Source organism: Myotis myotis, unplaced genomic scaffold, assembly GCF_014108235.1.
Source record: "Myotis myotis isolate mMyoMyo1 unplaced genomic scaffold, mMyoMyo1.p scaffold_m19_p_2, whole genome shotgun sequence".
Taxonomy (NCBI): Eukaryota; Metazoa; Chordata; class Mammalia; order Chiroptera; family Vespertilionidae; genus Myotis; species Myotis myotis.
The window spans coordinates 173046538-173070036 of record NW_023416324.1 but is presented as its reverse complement, the minus strand read 5'-3'; the positions used below and the strand labels follow the sequence as shown (position 1 = coordinate 173070036).

At 41.3% G+C, this 23499-nt stretch overlaps 1 protein-coding gene across 1 annotated transcript; it reads left to right on the top strand.

Moving 5' to 3' along the window:
* Nucleotides 1-16: 16 nt before the first annotated feature.
* LOC118676906 (nmrA-like family domain-containing protein 1) lies at nt 17-22835 on the top strand. Its single transcript, XM_036351562.1, has 5 exons — nt 17-175; nt 9430-9668; nt 11469-11718; nt 16325-16515; nt 22122-22835. The coding sequence occupies exons 1-5, from the start codon at nt 136-138 to the stop codon at nt 22299-22301; spliced, it is 900 nt and encodes a 299-aa protein (XP_036207455.1). The 5' UTR covers nt 17-135; the 3' UTR covers nt 22302-22835.
* Nucleotides 22836-23499: the final 664 nt, after the last annotated feature.

The following is a 23499-nucleotide window of genomic DNA, read 5'->3' as shown; positions in this document are numbered from 1 at the left end:
AATGAGGAGCACAATAAGGGGTGTGGTAATCAGACTTGGCTTATAGCTCTCATGCTTGAAGAGGAACTATTATAACTGCTGTTGCTGCTTGAGGAAAGTTCAGCTACTCCACTGACTCCTTCTTTGTCCGGTAACATGACCAGCAAGAAGTTAATTGCCGTGTTTGGAGCAACAGGTAAAAAGCTTACTTTTAAAGTGCATGCTGACTGCTTACTTTCGTGTCTTCTTGTTTTTAAAGTCAGAGCTTGCCGGTGTGGGTGAATTTCCTGCCTTTGGAGGAAAATTAAGAAAAGTGTCCTATTGCTTGGATTTCTGATGTGGTAAAGGGGCTGGTGATTTGATTTTATTTGTCAGAAACTATCTCAGCAGGACAAGGACAACTGACATTCTCTATTTCTCAGTCATGTGCTGACTTGGTATGTTTCATTTCAATATAAGCTATCCTCTGGAGACTTTTCTCCCTTCACTTCCTGACAAGTGAAAGAAGCAAGTGTGGGTCTGTAGGGCATATCTAGGTGCCTAACCAATACCCCAGCCATTCTGAAAGGATGGAGAGGGTGGGGGTTAGGCAATGTGCTGAGTGACACTTCTGGGTCAGCTGCCCCAGCTTTTTAACTGCCCTCCCTGATTTCAATCTTATCTCTTTTACAATCTGTTCTTTACAGCCAGAACCATCTTTGCAAAATGTTGATCAAATCAGGCTACACTCATTCAATCTGTTCTCATTTCAGCCTCCTGATGATCCATTTGAAACTATCAGATCATGACATGCCTCTGCTCAAAACCCTCCAACAACTGCCTCCTCCCTCCCCCATCTCACTCCAAGTAAAATGCAAAGTCCAGCTAATGGGCCCCCATCTTTTACCCTCCCCTTTACTTGCTCAGGTGTTCCTCAAGTACACTCCCACCTTAAGTCCTTTGCATTGGCCGCCCCCTCAGCCTCCAGCTCCCTACACTGCTTTCTCCCTCCTGTCACCCAAGCCTCTGCTCAGATGTCGCCCTTTCCATGAGCACTTTCCAGACCTCCATATTTAAAATTGCAACTCCACTCCCCCTTACTGTTATCTGGCTGCCCTTCCTGCTTGGTTTCCTCCCTTACTGCTTGCCTTTCCACAGGAGGAGATAAGCTCTATGAGCAAAGGAATTTCGTCTGAAAAGAGAAAAGGACTAAAGCAGGGAGAAGAGAGAAATAAATTTGCAAAAACCAACAGCCAGTTATGACATTGACTTTAGAAGGAGTTCTTACCTTTTGAGAAAGTGTGGATGGACCTGGAGATTATTATACTAGGTGAAATAAACCAGTCCGAGGAAGACAAACATCATATGATCTCACTTATATTTGGAATCTAATGAACAAAATAAACTGACAAACAAAATAAAAACAGAAGCATGGTTACACGGAACAACTAACAGCTGCAAGAAGGGAGGGAGGTGAGGGGAGGGAGGTGAGGGGACTGGATGAAAGGAGGTGAAGGAATTAGTCCAAAAACATATGTACATAACACATAGACACAGAAAACAGTGGGAAAGGGTGTTTGGGATAGGTGGAGGTGGGCAAAGAGGGGGGGCGGGTAATGGAAATAGAGACTTTGCTTTGTGTGATGGGCGCACTATGCAGTGTGCAGATGTTTTGTTGATTGTATACTAGAAACTGTTATAGCATAATCATAAGCTAGGAAAATTCCAGGACAAGCAGAATAGGAAAACTAAGATAGTTAAACCACAGTTTGAGCCAAAGTAGCCCAGCCTAGGCTCTCCTGTTGTTTCTTCTATGCCCATCTTTGTTTCACCGGCCTAAGTATATTTATGCTGTGGTCAATAAATTTTTGCTTGTTTTTCTACCCTGTGTCTCTTCATTGAAATCTTTCCTTCAAGAAGACAAGAACTGAGTGTTAGGTCAGTGCCAAGAGATGAGAATTTAAGAAATTTTATTACATTCTCTCACAGTGGACTGGGGCCAGTATGATCTAGTAGGGAGAGCAGGCTATTTATATCTCCTGTGCAGGTCAGGGCAACAGGTGGCACTGGGTGCAGGCTAGAGCAGCGGTGGGCAAACTTTTTGACTCGAGGGCCACAATGGGTTCTTAAACTGGACTGGAGGGCCGGAACAAAAGCATGGATGGAGTGTTTGTGTGAACTAATATAAATTCAAAGTAAACATCATTACATAAAAGGGTACGGTCTTTTTTTTTTTTAGTTTTATTTATTTCAAACGGGAGTAGTTTGCCCACGGCTGGGCTAGAGGCTGGGTGTAGGCGGTTTACTAGAAACTAGAAGCCTTAGTCATATCTTACAAAACCTGAATGAGAATAATAGGAAAACTGCAGGGAAGGTAAGAGCCCCAAGCAGGGCCAAATGGAAAAGTACTGAGCACAGGAGAAAGGTAGAGTATATGCCTGACACTGAGGTCTCCTCCTATCTCCAGTAGCAAAACCTGTATCGTTTTGCTAACCAATGTCACCCCAATAAATTCAATTAAGTACTAGTAAAAAGGTAAAAAAAAAAAAAAAAGGTAAATGGGACATGGAGATGATTGTATAAGGCATTAGGGTGAAGGTGAGAATATTGTTATTTTCCTGAAAGAAATAAGGAGCCATTAGAGGAGTTTGAGCAGAGTGACTAGATATGACTTCTACATTATAAGGATCATTTTAGGTTCAGTTTTTCAAAGAGTGTGTAGGGGCAAGGGTTGAAGCAGGAAGACCTTTAGGAGGCTGCTGCCATAGTCCAGCCAAGATGGCTGTGGCTTAGATGGGAATGGTAGCAAAGAGGTGGTAGGAAGTGATCAGATTCCAGATATGTTTTAAAGAGAGTTGACAGGGGCAGTGTGGTGATCGTGGATGGGGGAAGGGGGTATAGGAGGGTGGAGGGGGAAAGGTGGGTAGAGGATGGTATAGGGCAGTGGTCAACAAACTCATTAGTCAACTGAGCCAAATGTAACAGCACAATGATTGAAATTTCTTTTGAGAGCCAAATTTTTTAAACTTAAATTATATACGTAACTACATTGTTATTAACTTTATTAGGGTACTCCTAAGGCTTAGGAAGAGCCACACTCAAGGGGACAAAGAGCCACATGTGGCTCGCGAGCCGCAGTTTGCCGACCACAGGTCTAGGGGGATAAATGGTGATGGGAAAAAAAGAGTTGATAGGGTTCACTGGTAGATTAGCTTTCAGAGGTGAGAAGAGAACAATGACTTCAGAGTGTTCTGGCTTGAGCAGCTGGATGATCAAGTTGTGGTTCACCAAAACGGGGAGGAGTGAAGTGGGGGCAGATCAAAAGATGCTAGGAGCTTTGTTTTTGTCTCAAACTTGAGTTGCCGCCTAGGCACCCAGCTTAAGCTGTTGAATACAAACCTTGGGAGTGGCTCTTAAAGGAATCAGATTAGATGTGTCAGGGTTGAAGAAAGTTGCTTCCTACTTAGCCAAGAGGGTGGGCTGATCACTTTATTGCCCAGGGATTGTCCGTAGTTCAGTTACCATGGAATTCTGGGTGTGTTTGGGTCAAGCGTGTCAAACTCGCGGCCCATGGGCTACATGTGGCCCACAATGAATATTTTTGCAGCCCAGCCAATGTAACCGTATGTAAGAAACATTTTAATGTAAATTTTTTAACTTAATTTTTATAATATCCTGTTTATATAATTATTAATAATTAACTACAATGTTTGCTAATGACTAATTACTATAATCATTTGTGTTGCATTCATTTCTCTTACACACCTTACAAGCAGGCGCACCATTTCTCTCCACTAGTCCTGTTGCAGAAGACTGGAGAGGAAAACCATGTCACACTTAGAGAAAGGGAGTTACATTTTATTATTAAATTCTGTGCAGGCCCAGAGAAAAATGTGTCTTTCAAATTCTGGGCCCCCCAACATGGAGGAAACTCTCTTTATTTATACTTTCTTCAGTCCTTTGTCTCCCAAATTTGGAATGAGACTTCCGGGCCTTCTGAGAAAGAAGGCCTGCATGCTGGGAAGGGGCCATGAGACCATATCTCAAGGCCTGGCCTGGTGTCAGCACTGACAACTCTGTCTGGGCCACAGTTTAAGGCCTCTCTGGAATGGGAGCAGTCTTATTTTCCTTATTATTTAAGCCAGAAGCCAGAATAGCAGGGTTAAAATTTCAAACAGCAGTTTTTATATAAGATGGATGCTTCAGTACTAGCAGCAAATATTTTAGCAGCCAATTGCCACGCCATTAGTCTTATATTGACTTGTTTGGTGTACGCAACAAGAAATATTTCGCTTTCGGAGACAACAAAAATAGGCTTATTTGCGTTACGCTTATTAATTTGTGCAGTTATTCAGTGTCTGGTAAGTTAATATTCAAGAAAATGTATTAATTTTTATTAAAATGTTCTATTATTTTATGTTAACGATTACTCATTTATTTCAGCCCTTTGTATTCAGCATGTCTCTATCGAAATGAACCTACATTTCTATGGAAATTGAAGCTTTTGTTTTTTTGCGGCCCACATCAACTTAAACCTTGTTTATTTGGCCCGTGTTAGCCTTTGAGTTTGGCATGCTTGGTTTGGGTGTTTGAGGTAGGGTTGTCTTATTTAGCAGATACAAATATAAGATATTTAGTTAAAATAAAATAATAATATATATATTTTTATTGATTTCAGAGAAAAAGAGAGAGGGAGAGATAGAAACATCAATGATGAGAGAGAATCATCAATTGGCTGCCTCCTGCATGCTCCACACCGAGGATTGAGCCGGCAACTGGAGCATATGCCCTGAACGGGAATCAACCGTGACCTCCTGGTTCATATGTTGAAGCCCAACCACTGAGCCACACAGGCTGGGACTAGTTAAATTTGAGAGGGACATGTCTTAACCCTTACCTTGCATGTGTTTGCACATCACACTCTGAACAGTGCTTGCCATTCAAATGCTACTGTGGACGTAAAAAGGGGTTCTATGGAAAGTAACCTCACAGGGTGATCTAACCATAAATTCCTAACTGGGCAGGTCATGGTGGGTAGTCATGGCACAGGCATATAACTTCTGTAGAGAATGGCTTATCTTGGCCTTAAACTAGTCCTGTCCATTGCTTTGGTGCATGGACCTTCAAAGGTTAACACACCTTTGAAATAACCACCCTCAAGAGAGCACATAATCTTATTAACTATCCTGTTATTTAATCCCCACCTTGCTTTCTGCTACCTTCAGGCGATCTTCCATTCTTTCCCTCCTTAATTTCAAATGCATAAAAGAAGCTGCAAAACCTGTTATTTTGCAGAGCACTTGAGATTTTTGCTCCCTGGCATATGTCATCAGTTGGCTCAAATAATTTTAGTGTATGTGCTGCCAAAGCAAGCACTCAAGTAAACTCTTACAAAACTTCTCTACAGATTTGGATGTTTCTTATGTAGACACTGTCCTCAATATGGAATTACCTTAAAGATAATTGGGTCCAAGAGGGAATGTTCCAGAATAAATGGGGAGGGTCTGGGACAACCGAGTATGTCAAGAATGGATGCTCTGGGAGCAGCTTTATCGGGCTGATAAGTTTATGGTTATGTCTTGCTAATTTAAAGGAACAGGGCCAAGATGGATAAATTCTTTTCTTGGTTTGGTTCTTAGTAAAACATAAAAAGTGGGAGTGGTAAGAGAGCCAGTCCTGGTTTTGGTCCAGCTCCTCTTATTTGTTTATACAGGTTTAGGCAGGACTGTCTACTTCAAAGTTAAGAGTTGAGAACACAGAGGTTTCAGTCTTTTCACTTCATTCATTCATTCATTCATTCACTCATTCAACATATAGATGTTGAAAACTTGCAATTTGCCAGAGAATAGTCTCAGCACATGGTTGGAAAACAAGGAGAACCCAGTTTAGTAGGAGGATTTTTAGGAAATAATTACAATAGGTAGTGATGTGGGCTGAATTGTTTTTCCCTCCAAAATAATTCATATGTTGAAGCCCTAGTTTCTAGTATCTCTGAATATGATTGTATTTGCAGATAGGGCCTTTGCTGGGGCAATTATATTAAAGTGAGGCCATGAAAGTGACCCCCAATCTGGACTGATGTCCTTTTAAGAAGATGAAATTTTGACACACAGAGAAGCAGGAAGGGCTAGAGTACACAAAGGAAAGGCCATATGAGGACACAGTCAGAAGGCTCTTCATCTGCAAACCAAAGGGAGAGATCTCAGGAGAAACAATATAGCAACACCTTGATCTTGGGCTTCTAGCCTCAGAACTATGAGAAAATATATTTCAGTTGTTTAAGCCACAATCTGTGGAATTTTTTACGGCAGGCTTAGCAAACTAACATAGCTAACAAATATTTTTTATTGAATTTTTATTTTTATAGATGTATATATAATAGTTTTAAAAGTCTAATAGTCCTACAAGCCTTATAAAGAAATCCAGCAGACTCTACCCCTTTCCACATTTAACTCTTCTGTTTCTATTGGTATTTGTCTTCATATTTCTAAACAATATGATAATGAGCTATTTCTTGATTTTTCAATGTTAGATAATATTTATTGTCTTTAGCTCTCCTATATCATCAGTCCCAAATACACACTTCCTTTTTGCTCAACTCCCCAGTATAGTTTAAAACAATGTGTATATGGATGATGGACTAATATGGACTCTTATAGTGACTATGTCGTTATTGTTCATACTTGAGCCACGTAGCGTGCACTTTCTTTTCTCACATAATTTCTTATTTTCCCTGAAATTAGTAATTGTCTTAATTTTTTATTTGTTTAGTTTTCTTTCTACCTATCACTCATCTTTTTCTCTAATCTCTCCAGTAAAGCTGGATGATTTATCTCAAAATGAGGAAACACATCAATTAATCTCTTAGTTCTGTTTTTTTCTCTCCATGGAGACTTCCCTCCTGGAATGCTACCTTTTTTTTTTTTTTTTTTTTCAAGCTTCCTAGGATTTCTTTCCCCACTATTCTAATAATTCTCTTTGCCTTTTTCCTGGGTTTGGTTTCTATTTCCTGGGTTCTTCTTGCTTGCTTTACTTTGTCATTTTGCTGAAGCACACCTTCCAGTGGCTTACAGAAAACATGTACATAAGCGTTACATTTTTGAGACCTTGAGTGTCTGGAAATGTCTTTATGTAGAATGTCTAGAATCAATTGATCATTTGGTTAGGTGTAAAATTCTGGAAAGAAGTTAATTTCCCTTCTAAATGACATTACTCCATTGCTTCCAATGTTATAAGGAAATCTGGTGCTATTTTTATAGCCTTCTGCCAAAGTTTGCAAAATATTTTTATCCCCAGTGTTCTGAAATTTCACAATTATGTAAATAATGTAAGACTTAAGTTATTCATTGTGCTGGGCACTCAGTGGCCCCTTAATCTGGAAGCTCATTCAATATCCTTGAATCAGCAGTTCTCAACCTGTGGGTCGCGACCCCTTTGGGGGTCGAACGACCTTTCACGGGGATCGCCTAAGACCATCGGAAAACACACATATAATTACATATTGTTTTTGTGATTAATCACTATGCTTTAATTATGTTCAATTTGTAACAATGAAACTGAGGGTCACCACAACAGGAGGAACTGTATTAAAGGGTCATGGCATTAGGAAGGTTGAGAACCACTGCCTTGAACTCTGGGAAATTATCTTCTTTGAAAATTCCCTATGTCCATTTTCTCTAGTCTCTCAATCTGGAATTCCCCTGGCTTGGTCCTCTATTTTCTCCTTCCTGTTTTCCATTTCTTTTTAATTTTGAGAGATTTCTCCAACTTTTTCGATTGAAAACTTATTTCTGCTATAATTTTTTAAGTTTCTGAGAGCTTCATCTTCTCTTCTAAATGCTCTCTCTCCTGCCTCCCTCTCCCTTTTTATTGGTGCAGTATGCAGACGTAGTGTTCTGAATGCAAAATCTTCTCCAATCTCTGGAGACATTAATGCTTTAATTTTTTCTTCTGTACACCACATCGTTTCTGCTTATCTTTATCAATTTGTTTATTTTGGTTTCGTTGGAGGCTTTCTTCAAACATCTGGTGACCTTTGGCTGTGTGTTCATATTTACTAGTAACTTCAACTGAAGCTCCTTGTGCAAAAGCAGAGCTCATTGCAGCAGACCCTATAGGGTTATCAGTGGTGCATCAGTTGGGGTTTCACACAAAACAAGTGCCACACCCTTTCAGAGAAGCCAAGGAAAAAATAAAAATTGAAAGGGAAGAGACCAATAATGAATAAGTAAGCAATAGGAGGAAGGAGCAGAGGGCAGGAGAGATGACCAAAACCCAGGGAGAGTACCAACATGGAGATAGCCACCTTTCTTCCTGTTCTTGGATTTCCTGCTGCTGATGCCTCTTGTTGGCCAGACCAAACCTGAGAGCATGAAGAGAGCCCATTGATGGAGTCCAATACAGGTCAACCTCCCAGGGCACTAAGCAGGGTGCGGAAGGTGAAGGTAGATCTGAAGGCATGAAAAACATATTCAGGACAGATATACAACCAGTTTGATAGAGGATCCCAAATGTTAGTAACCCAGCACAGTACCTGGCATATATGATAGAGTATTCAGTAAATATTTGTAGAGTAGATAAATGAGGCAAGTAATGAAAGTAATGATCATATCATCAATGACTTTGAATGCCATAAAAAAGAAACTTATGCAAGTTTTCAACTTAAAAATAAAATAGGAAGCTTTTTTGAGAAGAAAATTTTGTGAAGAACCTCAAAATAAAAACTATAACCAGATAAAAATAGATTTTCCCAGTTGAATCTGGGCTATAGGGTCTGGCACCCTGCTCACTTGGCCTCATTATTGTTGGGGAGCACACGAGACTTGGTTGGAAAGTTTGTAAGGAGGACATTCTGAGAAAAGGGAAGTGTATGGAAGGCCATCTGCTCTGGTTATCAGAATTCCGACTTAGAGGAGTGTTGAAGGTGGTGCCCCTAATTATTCCTTAACCTTTCCAAACAAGTCTGTCAATGTGCAGACCCCTGGTGTTTACTGGAATCCTGATGCCTAATCTTTGGGTGCCCTTGCCTTGAGGACAATGCAAACACATGTGTCCTCCCAAGATCACTTACCCTACTGATTGTATCTAAAGATAAAAATGCCAATAAAAGCCTAATGAGGCAGGTAATCGAGGCTGCCTGGTTGCTATATCCCTTAGCCTCTCTTTCACAGCAAATGTGTGTCAGAGTAATCCATTCATCTGTCACTCAGGCTCTGCTGGCCAGCCCTGGAGCCCCAGCAATGGTTACCTCAGGCCTCTCCCATTCTTTCTCTGCCCCATGGACTTTTCAAAGGTGCCTCTGATAGGGCTGTGAGAAACCTAGTTTGAAAACCACTGTTGCAAAAATGGGAATGCCTCCTGAAGTAGTTATTATAACAGTTGTACTCTGAAAGGTCGTACTTCCTGAGCAGCTATTTTTTAGTGAACTTTTCTCCTGAACCTTCCTCTGTTTCTTCTTCCCCAATGCTGCAGGATCTCAGGGTGGCTCTGTGGCCAGGGCCCTTTTGGAGAGCAAAAAGTTTGCTATAAGAGCAGTGACCAGGAATGTGACTCAACCAAAAGCACTGGTGCTCCAGGAACTTGGTGCTGAGGTGGTAAAAGGGGACCTGAATGATAAAGCATCGGTGGAGGCCGCCTTACAAGATGCCTATGGGGTCTTCCTAGTGACCAACTACTGGGAACATCACAGCAAGGAGGAAGAAGTGTCTCAGGTGGGAACGCCTTTGAGCCCTTCTCTTACCCTTCCTGGCTGCTCTGCTCTCCCTTGAAGGGGATGGGCCTTAAGTCTGAGCAAAAATTGCCTCACTCCACAAAATCTCTCTGGTATTTATGAAATATATGTACTTGAAGTATTTCTTTGATTGTGAAGTCAGTGTTCTATAGCACATGTTAACGTCTCAAGACCATGGAGATCTGAGGATGTCTGTGCAATGGAGCCGGTCATTTGTCTGTAGATGGCATGTGAAGGGTACCCCACAAATTACGGTAACTCCAAAGTGAAAAGGAAAGAACAAAATGTAATGAGTATATTTTTACTTCTGGCAGAGAATTTGGGGAGAAATTAACAATGGGTACATAGAAAATAACTAAAACAAGCAAATAAACCCACAGTGATGAACACAGGGAAAATAAAAGTTTATAGAAAAAAAATAAATGTAACCATACAATATTACTTGGTTCAACTTCAGCAATGTGGTAGGCACTACTTTTTGATCTAGCCCAACATTATGATATTGGGAATATGAAAAAAAGGGAATTGCATATATGTGTGATGGTGGTGTTGGGCTGTGTGTCTGTGAGAGAGAGAGAGGGAAAGAGAGAGAGAGCACATTAAAGATGAGGACTCATCTTTCAGAGTAAGAATTTAGTAGATGATATCTTAAACTGAAAAAATCAAGCATTAGTAGTGCAAACCTGTTATTTAGAAATATAGAAACAGCTAAAAGAGATGAAAGTGGTTACTTCTTGAGAGCAGTTATCACATGAGGACTCAGGGAACATCTTTGTCATTATAAGTTCAATTCCTTGTCTCTCCCCCCCCCCCCTTAACCCCCTCCCCCTTGACAGTACTATTTGAAGTGAGATATGTATATAAATTGGAAAAATGTGGAGATTACATTTTTTAAGTGTAATTGGTGGGATCAGTCTCTTGCAGAAATGGCATAATTCAAAACATTAAGAGCAGGATTGAGCCATTTCAGGAATGTCTGTGAAATCAATTATACCGTTTACAGCTTATCTTTTAGTGATAAACTTTGGAAGAGTCCATATTAGGAACTCTGGGTTCTAATTCTGATACTCACTTACTATGAAGCCCAGGAGTACAAAGTCACTTCTCTGCTCACTTTCTGCCTCTACTAAACCAGATTAATTATGTCTTCTCTACTTGCTACATGGGGTTTTGTAAGGAAAAAAAGAGAAGGAAACAGTGGAAAGAAAGAAAAAAGAGAGCGAGAGAAAGAGGAGAGAGATAGAAAGGGAGAAGAAAGAGATGAAGGTGTTTTAGAAAATTTGGAACTGAAGTACAAAAAAGAGAATGTGTGTGTGTGTGTGTGTGTGTGTGTGTGTGTGTGTGTGTGTGTGTCTTTATTATGCCCTCAATATCCAATTGGTGGGCAGATATAATTAATTACTAGAAAACATTATTACACTGTATGAATATTGTTTTCTCAAGTATCCTTGAGGCTCATATATAAATAAATGTGACAGTTGATCCGAAGATACTGATAGCCGAGACTCTAGGTCCTAGAGGAAGGGACCAGATGTTCCTGCCCGTTCCCACCAGGCTGACTCTTAGCTTCTAATGAGGTTCAGTATTGTGTCATGGTGGAGCCTCTGCCCACCAATACTGGTGGCCTCTCAGATGGTAACTTGAATATATTTTGATGCTGAAGAGCTCCCTCTCTATGGAGGACAATAAGAAAAGAAAGCGGGGAAGGGAAAGCAGCACCTGCCTTCCCGTCCATATGCAAATACAGCGATCTATATAAAGAATTTACATTGTTCCTTAGGGAAAGCTGGTGGCAGATGTCACCAAGCGCCTGGGAGTGAAGCACGTTGTGTTCAGTGGCCTGGAGAACGTCAAGCGTCTGACTGGCGGGAAGTTGGTAGTTGAGCACTTTGATAGGAAGGGAGAGGTGGAGGAGTATTTCTGGTCCATTGGTGTTCCCATGACCAGCATCCACTTGGCAGCTTACTTTGAAAACTTTCTCACTTTATGGAAGCCCAAGAAAGCCTCTGATGGAGATTACTACACCGTGGGTAAGTGTAATTTGTAGTGAAAGTTGACCAGACACCTGCTGTCCTCCCTTCCTCGTCCTTTGTCCCCTTCCTCCCTCTTTTCAGTGGACATATATCATTTGAGTGTCTACTATGTGCTTACCTGTGGGTGAAGTGCTGAGAGGGATACAATATTGTTTTAAATTTCACATAGAACTGGTTCTTGGACTGGAAACAGAAAGGATTTCACTTCCAGTCTGAACAATCGGATGCTCTCTATACAAATGGTTAGCTATGCGAACTCAAGCCTTAGTTTCCTCAAGTCTAATGTAAAAATTGGACAAGATGACTTTTTTTTTGTTAATCTTCACTCCAGGATATTTTTCCATTGATTTTTATAGAGTGGGGAAGGGAGGAGAGACACACAGAGAGAAACATCAATGTGACAGAGACATATCGATTGGTTGCCTCCTGCATGCACCCTGACCACGGCTGGGGATCAAGCCTGCAACAGAGGTATGTGCCCTTGACCTGAATCAAACACAGTACCCTTCAGTCCGAGGGTCGATGCTCTATCCACTGAGTCAAAGTGGATAGAGCAAGGTGACTTCTAAGGTTCCTTCTAGCTCATCCATCTGACCTACGATAGCAACAGGGAAAACATGCTCCTCTTGATCTGAGTCCCATGGTCAGAATCCCTAGAGGGGCCCTGACTCTCCAGAGAAAGAGTCTGATTCTGAAGGTCTGGGCTGAGGCCAGGAGTGCTATAGTTTTAACAAGGATTCCTAATAATTCCAATGCTTCCAGTCCACTGGCTAGACTTTCTCTGCCCTTTGGAGACATTTTCTTTGTCCACAGTCCAAGGTGGCTCTGTGGAGTGGAGGGGCTATGGGAGTATCAATGGCAGCAATTCAGTCTTTTTTCCTTGGCAAGTAATTAAGACTTATCAGAGGCATAACTAGTGACAAAGTCAACCTGGAGCACCTGCCATACAACAGATGACTTGGGTAATAGTTCAAACGTACCCCTTTCCTCCTATGCCTTTACCAGTTACAGAAGCCAGCTCACTGACACTTCCCAGGTCCTGAACTAGGGCATTGTAATCTCTTGGTTAGATTGGCCTGTATGAAGAGGTGATGCCTTAAACTTCTCCTGGTACCCAGTCCCATCTGGGGCTCCAAAGTCTATATAACCCCGTGTTTGGTATTCCTGAGACTCAGGTATCGTTCCCACTATAGGAATAGCTAATATTTACCAACCGCTTAGTAGTGGCCTGGCACTGCACTATTTACCTTCACTTCACAGATGAGGAAACTCACGTAATATAGATTAAGTAACTTTCCAAAGATCACTAGTAAGGCAGACCAGGACATGGACCCTGGCAGTCTTACTCCAGAGCCATTGTCTTTACCACTGTCCTATAGCTGCTTTGAATCTCATCTCAAGACCTTCAACTCTCAAACAAAACAAGCCTCAAAGTCAGATGAGACTTATCAAAGAGTGCCTCAAAAAGCTTAAAGTGCTTTACAAATAGAAAATACAATTAGAATTCAATCTGAGCAGGCAATGTGCCCACCAAGAAATTGCGACAGGAAGCTAATTTTGCTACAAAAGATTAAATGTGATATTTAATCCCTGGCTGCTAAGCCTGAAGTCACTTTTACACTGGGTTGAAATTCAGAGACCTTGATTCTTGTCCTAGCCTGTTGTTTCCTAGCTGTGAGGCAGCAGGCAAGTCAATAGACTTAGTTTCTTCATTAAAAAAAAAAAAATCTTTATTATTGAAAGTATTACACATGTCCCCCTTTTTCTCCCATTGACCTCTTCTAGCCCACCCTCTCCCTTTGCCCCAGGCCTCCAACCACCCTGTTGTCTGTGTCCAAGTGCTATGTATATATGCATACAAGTTCTTTGGTTGATCTATTCCCACCCACCCTACCCCATCCCTGCCTTTTCTCTGAAATTCCACAGTCTGTTCCATGCTTCTATGTCTCTGGATCTATTTTGTTCATCAGTTTATTTTGTTCATTGGATTTCACATATGAGAGAGATCACGTAATACTTGTTTTTCTCTTACTGGCTTATTTCGCTTAGCATAATACTCTCTAGGTGCCTCTATGCTGTCTCAAAGGGTAAGAGATCCTTATTTTTTTACTGCTGCATAGTATTCCATGGTGTACATGTACCACAGCTTTTGTATCCACTCATCTACTGATGGGTACTTAGGCTGTTTCCAGATCTTAGCTATTGTAAATTGTGCTGCTATGAACATAGGGATGCATACATTCTTTCTGATTGGTGTTTCCAGTTTCTTAGTATATATTCCTAGAAATGGGATCACTGGGCCAAATGGCAGTTTCATATTTAGTTTTTGGAGGAAACTCCATGCTGTTTTCCATAAAGGCTGTCTGTACTCCCACCAGCAGTGTACTAGGGTTCCCTTTTCTCCACATCGTAGCCAGCACTTGTCATTTGTTGATTTGTTGATGCTAGCATTCTGACAGATGTGAGGTGATACCTCATCATAGTTTTAATTTACTTCTCTCTGATGATCAGTGATGTTGAGCATTTTTTTTTCATATGTATCTTGGCCATCTGTATGTACACTTTGGAGAGATGTCTATTTCGGTTCTTTGCCCTTTTTAAAATTGGATTGTTTTGTCTTCCTTTTGTTAAGTTGTATGAGTTCGTTATATATTTTGGATATTAACTCTTTATCACATGTATCATTGCCAAACATGTTCTCCCATACAGTGGGCTCCATTTTCATTTTGTTGATGGTTTCTTTTGCTGTGCAGGAGCTTTTTATGGTGATGTAGTCCCATTTGTTTATTTTCTCCTTAGTTTCCTTTGTCCTAGGAGATGGATCCGTAAACATACTGCTGTCGATCTCTCCCTTATAGTTCTCCAGAAGTATTATTATTTTATTTAGGTGCTCCTATATTGGGTGCATATATGTTTACCAGGGTTATATCCTCTTGTTGGATTGATCCCTTTAGTATTATGTAGAGACCTTTATTGTTTCTTGTGATGGCCTTCATTTTGAAGTCTATTTTGTCAGGTATGAGTATTGCTGCCCCAGCTTTTTTTTTCATTTTCATTTGCTCGGAAAATTTTTTTCCATTCCTTCACTCTCATCCTGTGCGAGCCTTTTGTTCTGAGGGGGTCTCTTGTAGACAGCATATATTTGGTTCATGTTTTCATATCCATTCAGAGTTTCTTCATTTAAAAAGTTAGAGTTCTGAGGCTAGATCATATCCATTTTGGGTTCCAGCCTCAGGATTCTGGGATTCTGGGGACCCATGAGAGGCTGTGTCACACTGTAGGAAGGGGCTTTTGAGTGACACATGAAGGTTTGAGCCCACTTCTGCTGCTTGCTGGCTGAGTAATTTCTGGAAGTACCTGATATTCCTATGTTTCAAGATTGTTTTGAAGATTAAACCAGCCAATATATTGGGCTCATTCATTCTTTCATCCATTCATTAAATATTTCAGGGCTTATTATTATGTTCTATTCTTTTACTGGGAATTAGTAATAAACAGTTCAAAACAAAGTCTGCCCTCATGGAGCTTTTATTTGGGTGGAGGAGATAGATTATAAACATAATAGATAAGTAAAGTATATTGTATGTTAGGAGTTAAGTACTGTATAAAAATAGGGCAGGGTACATTATATGTGGAGTGCCAGCAGTAAGGAGGTGGCATGTGAAACTTAAACAAGAGGATCAGTGGGCCTCTTTGAGAAGGTGATGTCTGAGCACCTTCTGATGGAGCTAGGTGGTGGTCTTTGTGAGTATTCAGGAAAGAACATTTTGAGAAGAGCGAACAGCTAGTGTGGCTGGAAGAGAGCATGTAAGGGAGAGTAGTAGAAGGTGAGGCCAGAGTTAACAGAGGTCTGGTCCTGTAAACCATTGACTTGTCTTTTGAAGGACAGAGAGCCATTGGAGGGTATGGTTAGACATGATATGAGCTGATGTTAGTTTTACAGATTGACAAAGAGACCATGGAATGGCAAGAGTGGAAATGGGTAGACCAACTTTGCAATAATCCAAGTCAAAGATGATGGTTCAAAGTGGCTTTGACCACGGTGGTAGCAGTGAAGTTGGTGAGAAGTGGTCAGATTCTAGACATACTATGAATAGGATTAAAAAAAAGAAAGAAAGGATGTGGGGGGTGAGAGAAGTGTCAAGCTGACTAAGATTTTTGACTTGAGAAACTGGAATGATAGACTTGAAATGGGGTAGTCTGTGGGAGGAGCAAGTTGTTGGGGGGCTATAGAAATTCATTTTGATGCACATTGACACGTTTACTAAACAATAAAGAAAGGATGTTGAGTAGAAAGTTGGGCAATAGAGCCTGGAATTCAGCAAAGAAATCTGGATTGTAGATATAACTAATTATATTTTGCACAAAGCAGATGCTTAGTAAATGGTGGCTTTTAAAAAATCAATACCTAGGCATTATGGTACGTTCTCAAACTAAACCTTGTAACTAATTGTGCATAGATTGTGGCCATGAGGTGTTGCATTGCTTTCCTACCTTTTGTTTAGTGGTTGATTAATTCAAGTTGGTAACTCTTACTGAGGATGTGATATAATTACCTATTTTTATCTCTTGGTTTTTTTTTGTTTTGTTTTGTTTTTACTAGCACTGCCTATGGGGGACATTCCCATGGATGGCATCTCTGTTGCTGATATCGGAGCAGTCGTCTCTAGAATTTTTGATTCTCCAGAAGAGTTCTTAGGCAAGGCTATGGGCCTCAGTGCAGAAGCGCTAACAGTACAGCAATATGCTGATGTTTTGTCCAAGATTTTGGGGAAAGATATCCGAGATGCAAAGGTGAGTTCTTAGAAGATATAAATGTGATCATAAGAGTCCAGCTTAGGTCACACCCCACTGACTTAAACATTCTGGTAGACTCTCCATGCATTTAGACAAGGGTTCAGCTTAGGCTGTCAGAAGAAATTGAAGAGGATTTCAGTTCCACAAATCTATCTTGTATTGGTGCATCTGTATCCTACCCTCATGGCTTTATTTCTTTGGCTTAAGGTTAATCAGCTTGTTAGAGTAAAATTACTTTCGGATGGCAAGAACTTAGAATCTGAAGACTGAAGTACAACTTTTTCATACACACTATCCAACTCTTCTCTCATAAGCACTCATTGCTGATCATTCCAGTCTGCCAGAGCTCTCTGGTGTGGGCAAGGCACTTACCTTTCTGAGCCTCAGCTTCTTCATCTGTGAAGTGGGATAATAGCATCTACCTCAGGGTGATCTTGTGGAAATGAGAGAGAATATATTTAAGGGGCTTAGCACAGTGTTTGGTACATACGTACCTATTGGTATATATCAAGTACCTCTTGTGTACCCGGTGCTATCTTTGAGGAGTTTACATCAGAGTGAAAATGTTAATGCACATGAAGTCACAGGGATCAGTGCAGCTCTAACACTATAGATGCTTAACTGTGTTGTCCACACTCTCTGTGACCAAAGAAGGGTAGGAGAAGGCTTTATGGCAAAAGTGGCTTTGAGGTGGTCCTTGAGGGTGGGCAAGACTGTGTCTAGATGGAGGGAATGATGGGGCTGTCCTGGCTAAATTCTAGGATTCTAAACTCTAGCCTAGCTAAATCCACATGAATGAACCAGAGGCAGTATGTGAAAGTAAGCAAATCCTGGCTCTGCCCTTACCTATCTGTGGAATCTGTCAAGTTACTTAACCTCTGTTTCTTCATTTGCTAAAAGGAAAATATATATATATATATATCTATATATATATATATATATATATACACACACATATATATATTATGCAAAGTGTCCCCTTGGGATTTCGACGGACTGGAAGTTTGATCTCTCGCTATGATGCTCACTGACCACCAGGGGGTGGCACAGAACGAAGAGAGGCCCCGGCTGGCAGCCAGCAGCCACTAGGGACCCTACCTGTGCACAAATTTCGTGCACTGGGCCTCTAGTACCTAATAAGATTGTTTAGAGCAGTGGTTCTCAACCTTGGCTGCACATTAGAATCACCTGGGAATCTTTTTAAAATCCTGATTTCTGGGCCTCATCCTCCAGAAATTCTGTTTCTTTGTTATGGGGTGGGGCCACAACATTAGTAACAAAGAAACAGAATTTCCGAAGGATGAGGCCCAGAAATCAGGATTTTAAAAAGATTCCCAGGTGATTCTAATGTGCAGCCAAGGTTGAGAACCACTGGTATAGAGGATGAAATGATATATAAATGGCAGGCACCTGGCACTGGGTCGGCAATTAGTAAGCCCTTGATAATTGATCATGGTATAAATCAGGTAGGAATGGCCTAGACCAGTGATGGCGAACCTATGACACGCGTGTCAGAGGTGACACACGAACTCATTTTCTTTGGTTGATTTTTCTTTGTTAAATGGCATTTAAATATATAAAATAAATATCAAAAATAGAAATCTTTGTTTTACTATGGTTGCAAATATCAAAAAATTTCTATATGTGACATGGCACCAGAGTTAAGGTAGGGTTTTTCAAAATGCTGACACGCCGAGCTCAAAAGGTTCGCCATCACTGGCCTAGACCAGTGGTCGGCAAACTCATTAGTCAACAGAGCCAAATATCAACAGTACAACGATTGAAATTTCTTTGGAGAGCCAAATTTTTTAAACTTAAACTATATAGGTAGGTACATGGTTATTAACTTAATTAGGGTGCTCCTAAGGCTTAGGAAGAGCCACACTCAAGGGGCCAAAAAGCCGCATGTGGCTCGCGAGCCACAGTTTGCCGACCATGGGCCTAGACTAGAGTGTGGATAGGACAGACCTTTTACAGAAAAGTGAGAGGAACTGATGATACCACACATTACCAGCCAGTTCTCCAAAGCAGGTGTTGGTAAGAGGAAGGACAACAGGACTTTCGTGAAGGAAGTGTGTGTGCCTTGCAGAGACACCCTCAGAGCTGAAAGGAGGCTCCATACCTTCTTTCAAGATGGCAAGCAGGGACTAGTCTGGCTCTCTGCCTCTCTTGGCTGCATTCCACCATCTGTAAAATGAGTGTTGTTGGGGTGATTTCTAAGGTCATGCCCAGCACATTCTCTCTACAGGAGGGGTCCACAATTAGGACCCACCACCTGCTTTTTTTAAAATAAAGATTTATTGGAATGCAGCCACACCATTGTTTATGTATTGTCTCTGGCTGTTTTCATGATACATTGATAGAATTAAGTAGTTGTGACTTAACCCATATGACCCACAAAGCCTTAAATATTTATATCTAGTCCTTAGAAAAAACTTTGTGGACGCCCACTCTAGAATGTTTCCTAGAGTTAGGCCCAGAAAGTTGATTTTTGTTTTCATCTGCAACTCTTGGTCCAGTGAATCTTGAGTCATGAGGGGTTATTTAGATTCCCAATTCAGAGTCAGGAACAGGAGCTACAAGGAGGCTAAGAAATCCTAATAAATTATTATATACTAGAGGCCTGGTGCACGAAATTTGTGCACTTTGGGGGGGGGGGCGTCCCCTCAGCCCAGCCTGCACCCTCTCCAATCTGGGACCCCTCTCGCAATCCGGGACTGCTGGCTCCTAACTGCTTACCTGCCTGCCTGCCTGATCACCTCTAACTGCCTCTGCCTGCCAGCCTGGTCACCCCCAACTGCCCCCTCTGCTGGCCTGGTTGCCCCTAACTGTCCCCTCCCCCCCCCCCGGGCCTGGTCGCCCACACAGCCTGCTGTTCAGTCATTTGGTTGTCCCTCACTAACCCCCCTGCCGGCCTTGTTGCCTCATGCAGCCTGCTGTTCAGTTGTTACTGTTACTGTGATGGCATCCCAAACAATTTGCATATTCCTCTATTATTAGTATAGATATCTTTAATGAATAAAATAAGTTACTCCCAAACTCAGGATGACAGCCAATCACTCAAAAGATGGACTCATGAGAGGATCTGCAAAGTCACTTGTACCTGGGTGTAAATATACTTCCCAGGGACTGACCCCTCTCCAAGGGCATTTGCATTTGGGTCTTATATTTCTTTTGTTTCATGGGGTTTGAAGTCTGTACAGAAGAAGGAGAGAAAGGTGAAGGAGTGTGGGCATGTGGAGAGTGTTCATTCTCAGAGGGGCAGGTAGACGTGTTCAGGGCCTTCCAACATCACTCAATCACATACTTGGTCCCTGACTCTTCTTAGTACATCAAGTTATTTCACAATTCAGCAGAACTTCTCTAGCACCGAGAGTTCTAGGGCATTAGAAGCTGGAAGTTCTACAGAATGGTTAATGCAGTGCTTAGTAACTAGTCTGACTTGAAGATGCTGCCCAGGGTTCTAGAGTGGGGAAAGGCTTAGGCATCATGCTACTCTGGGGAAGGATGCACGTGGCCACAAGGTGGCGCTCCAGCACTGGCAGTCTGACTTTCCCCGCCCCCTAGTCTGGTCAGAAGGAGGCATAACTGCTTCAGTGAGTGCATGCCCTGGAAGAAACTCCCACCAGGAACTCTGGTCTTGCTGAAACTGTCTGTCCAACCCCAAAAGGAACATGGTCCTCTCAGAAAGCGAGACACAACAAAAATCTTTTTCCTTCAAAAATCTGCAGAAAAGAATCCCTTATTTCACTAAGGAATATTAGTTGTCAAAGTTATAGGATGAGGGAGTGACCCAAGGAGACAGACATTTTCAAAGTCATCTTCATGCTTCTCATGCAGTCTTCTTACTAAATTTTAAATTGTTTTCTTATTTCAAATATAGCAAATGCTTATTTCAGAAAATTATAAAAAAGAAAACAAAAATCACGTACTCAGAGATAGCAACTAATAAGATCTGATACATTATATTCTAGTCTTTTTCCAGTATATATATGTTTGTATCTAGCTCAGCGGTTCTCAACCTGTGGGTCGCGACCCCTTTGGGGGTCGAATGACCCTTTCACAGGGGTCACCTAAGACCATCGGAAAACACATATATAATTACATATTGTTTTTGTGATTAATCACTATGCTTTAATTATGTTCAATTTGTAACAATGAAAATACATCCTGCATATCAGATATTTACATTACGATTCATAACAGTAGCAAAATTACAATTATGAAGTAGCAACTAAAATAATTGTATGGTTGGGGGATCACCACAACATGAGGAACTGTATTAAAGGGTCGCAGCATTAGGAAGGTTGAGAACCACTGATCTAGCTTTTTCATTTAATGTTATATTATGAGCATTTTTATTTTGTTAAAGTTCTTTAAAACATTAATTTTAATAACATTATGTTAATAACTACATAATATTGTTAAAATATATATATTAAAATTTATTCTGCCATTTCTTGTTTTTGCATAGGCAAGTTATTGTTATTTTTCCATATTATAAATTGCATATGATAATCATTTTTTTAAAGAATATATTTTTATTGATTTCATAGAGGAAGGGAGACGGAGAGTGAGATAGAAACATCAATGATGAGAGGCAATCACTGATTGGCTGCCTCCTGCACACCCCCTATTGGGGATAAAGCTCACAACCTGGGCATGTGCCCTTGACTGGAATCGTACCTGGGACCCTTCAGTCCCCAGGCCGATGCTCTATCCACTGAGCCAAACCAGTCAGGGCAACAATGAGTTGTTTGTGTGTCACAATTTCCAAAGGCCAAGTGTAATAGCAAGGTTAGGGTTTATCTTTGGGGGCTAAAGACAGATTACACTGGATCCAATAGTTAGAAATGGTCTTTGCTAATTCAGGAGGGGGAACTATTGATGTAGTTAGTGTCAGAGGGACTCAAGGGGTGGGTTTTGTGGAAGGTGACAGAAGGCATCTCAGTAAGTGTGTGGTGAGCAGCATTTGTGTGAGCCTGGGCCTGGCAGAGTCTGGGATGGTTGAAGTCAAGATGCTCATTTCTAATCAAAGATTGGAATGATGACGAAGGGACATCAGCCCGTAGGAAAGGATAGAGAGCCTGGTGCCAGAGTGCTGCATGGAGGTGGAGGGCCTGATGGGTAGACTGTTAGAGAGGGCTGCTGAGGGACTGTATATGAAAGCAGGTCAGATGAAGGGAGGGCAGATCTATCGTTTCTTATCCAAAATGCTTGGGACCAGAAACAATTTGGCTTTCAGAAGCTGCAGCTTTTAGATTGTGTTCTACATGTATGATGTAACATCACCATCAGGGGCAGGACAGGAACCTGTAATATCTCTGCAGAAAAATATATGACTATTTCCACTAAACGGTATCATTAAAAAGCATAAATAGCTTCAAAGTTCAGATCAGAATTAGTTCAGAAAAGTCAGTTTGCTGTCAAATTGCTTAAGAAAAAAACTCAAGAGCTTCTTGGGTTTTGGAATTAGGCTGAAGAATGGTGGACCTATGTCATCATGAAGGTGAATCATTTATTCTCAAACTATTTTCAATGAGAGCTGAAACATTTCCTTTTCAAAAAATTTACTATTTTTTTTAAAAACTTGTTCTTAAAAGATCACCCCGGAAGCTTACGAGAAGCTGGGGTTTCCTGGAGCAGAGGAAATGGCCAACATGTTTCGTTTCTATCAGATGAAGCCAGCCCGTGATGTCAAGCTCACCCACCGACTAAACCCCGAAGTCAAAAGCTTCAGCCAGTTTGTCTCAGAGAACAAGGAAGCCTTGATGGGCATTTAACAGGCACCTGACAACTTTCTTTTTCCCTGATTCTGGCCCTCTGTACAGCTCATCTCCATTTACAGAACAGATATGTTAGAATGCAATAGTTTGTAACTCCAAAGGCGTCCCTGAAATTCTCTCTTAAGTAGGAAACATGGAAATGGTGATGGATACAGTGATTTAATTCACATATAACTTTCCAGCTAGTGATAAGGATGGTACACCTGTTAAGTAAGAAGCCCCAAACCTGGCACCTTCTGTAGCTCTGTCTCCCCAACAGCCAAGTCTTCTTCCCTAACATGAATGGGGGGTGGCCACTCAGCCTTCTCCTGCCTAACTCATCCAGAGCCCTGGCATTGAACCTCTCCTTGGCAGCTCCAAGTCCCCCCCCCCCCCAGGTGCATTGTCACATTCTCAGTGAACTAAGTAATTTTAATTTCTTTAAAAAATATTTTTTAATTGATTTCAGAGAGGAAGGGAGAGGGAGAAAGAGATAGAAACATCAATGATGAGAATCATCTATCGGCTGCTCCCTGCACACCCACTACTGGGGACTGAGCCTGCAACCTGGGCATATGCCCTGACCAAGAATTGAACTATGACCTCCTGGTTCATAGGTCAGTGCTCAACCACTGAGCCACTTTGGCAGGGCTAATTTCATAAAACAAAACAAAACAAAACACACACACAAAAAAGCTTGGTAGATAACTTTCTGGGGCGGGGGCAGGGGGAACATGGTGTTCAATGAACAAGCACAAGTATTAAAAACTCTAAAATTCAGTTTTGTTCAGGGTTGAAAGTTAACGTTCTCTGATTCACTCATTAAACCATCTATTGAATCATTCAATTACGGTATTCATCTATTCATTCTTCTGTCCTTCATTTAAGCCAAGGGTGGGAAACCTTTTTTCTGCCAAGGGCCATTGGATATTTAGAACATCATCTGTGGGCCATACAAAATTAACAACTTAAAAATTAGCTGCTATATTCAATCAAACATTCAATTAACTGGCTCCTGATGCCTTAGCAGGGCCAGACCAGATGACTTCGTGGGCCTTATACGGCCCTTGGGCTGGATGTTTCCCACCACTGATTTAGGCATTCCACAAACTTTATTTTTGGCACCAGTACTGATGGTGAATTGGAACTTCTCTCCCTTCCTATGTGCTTTCCTTTTTTTAAAAAAATCCTCATCTGAGGGTATTTTTTCCATGGA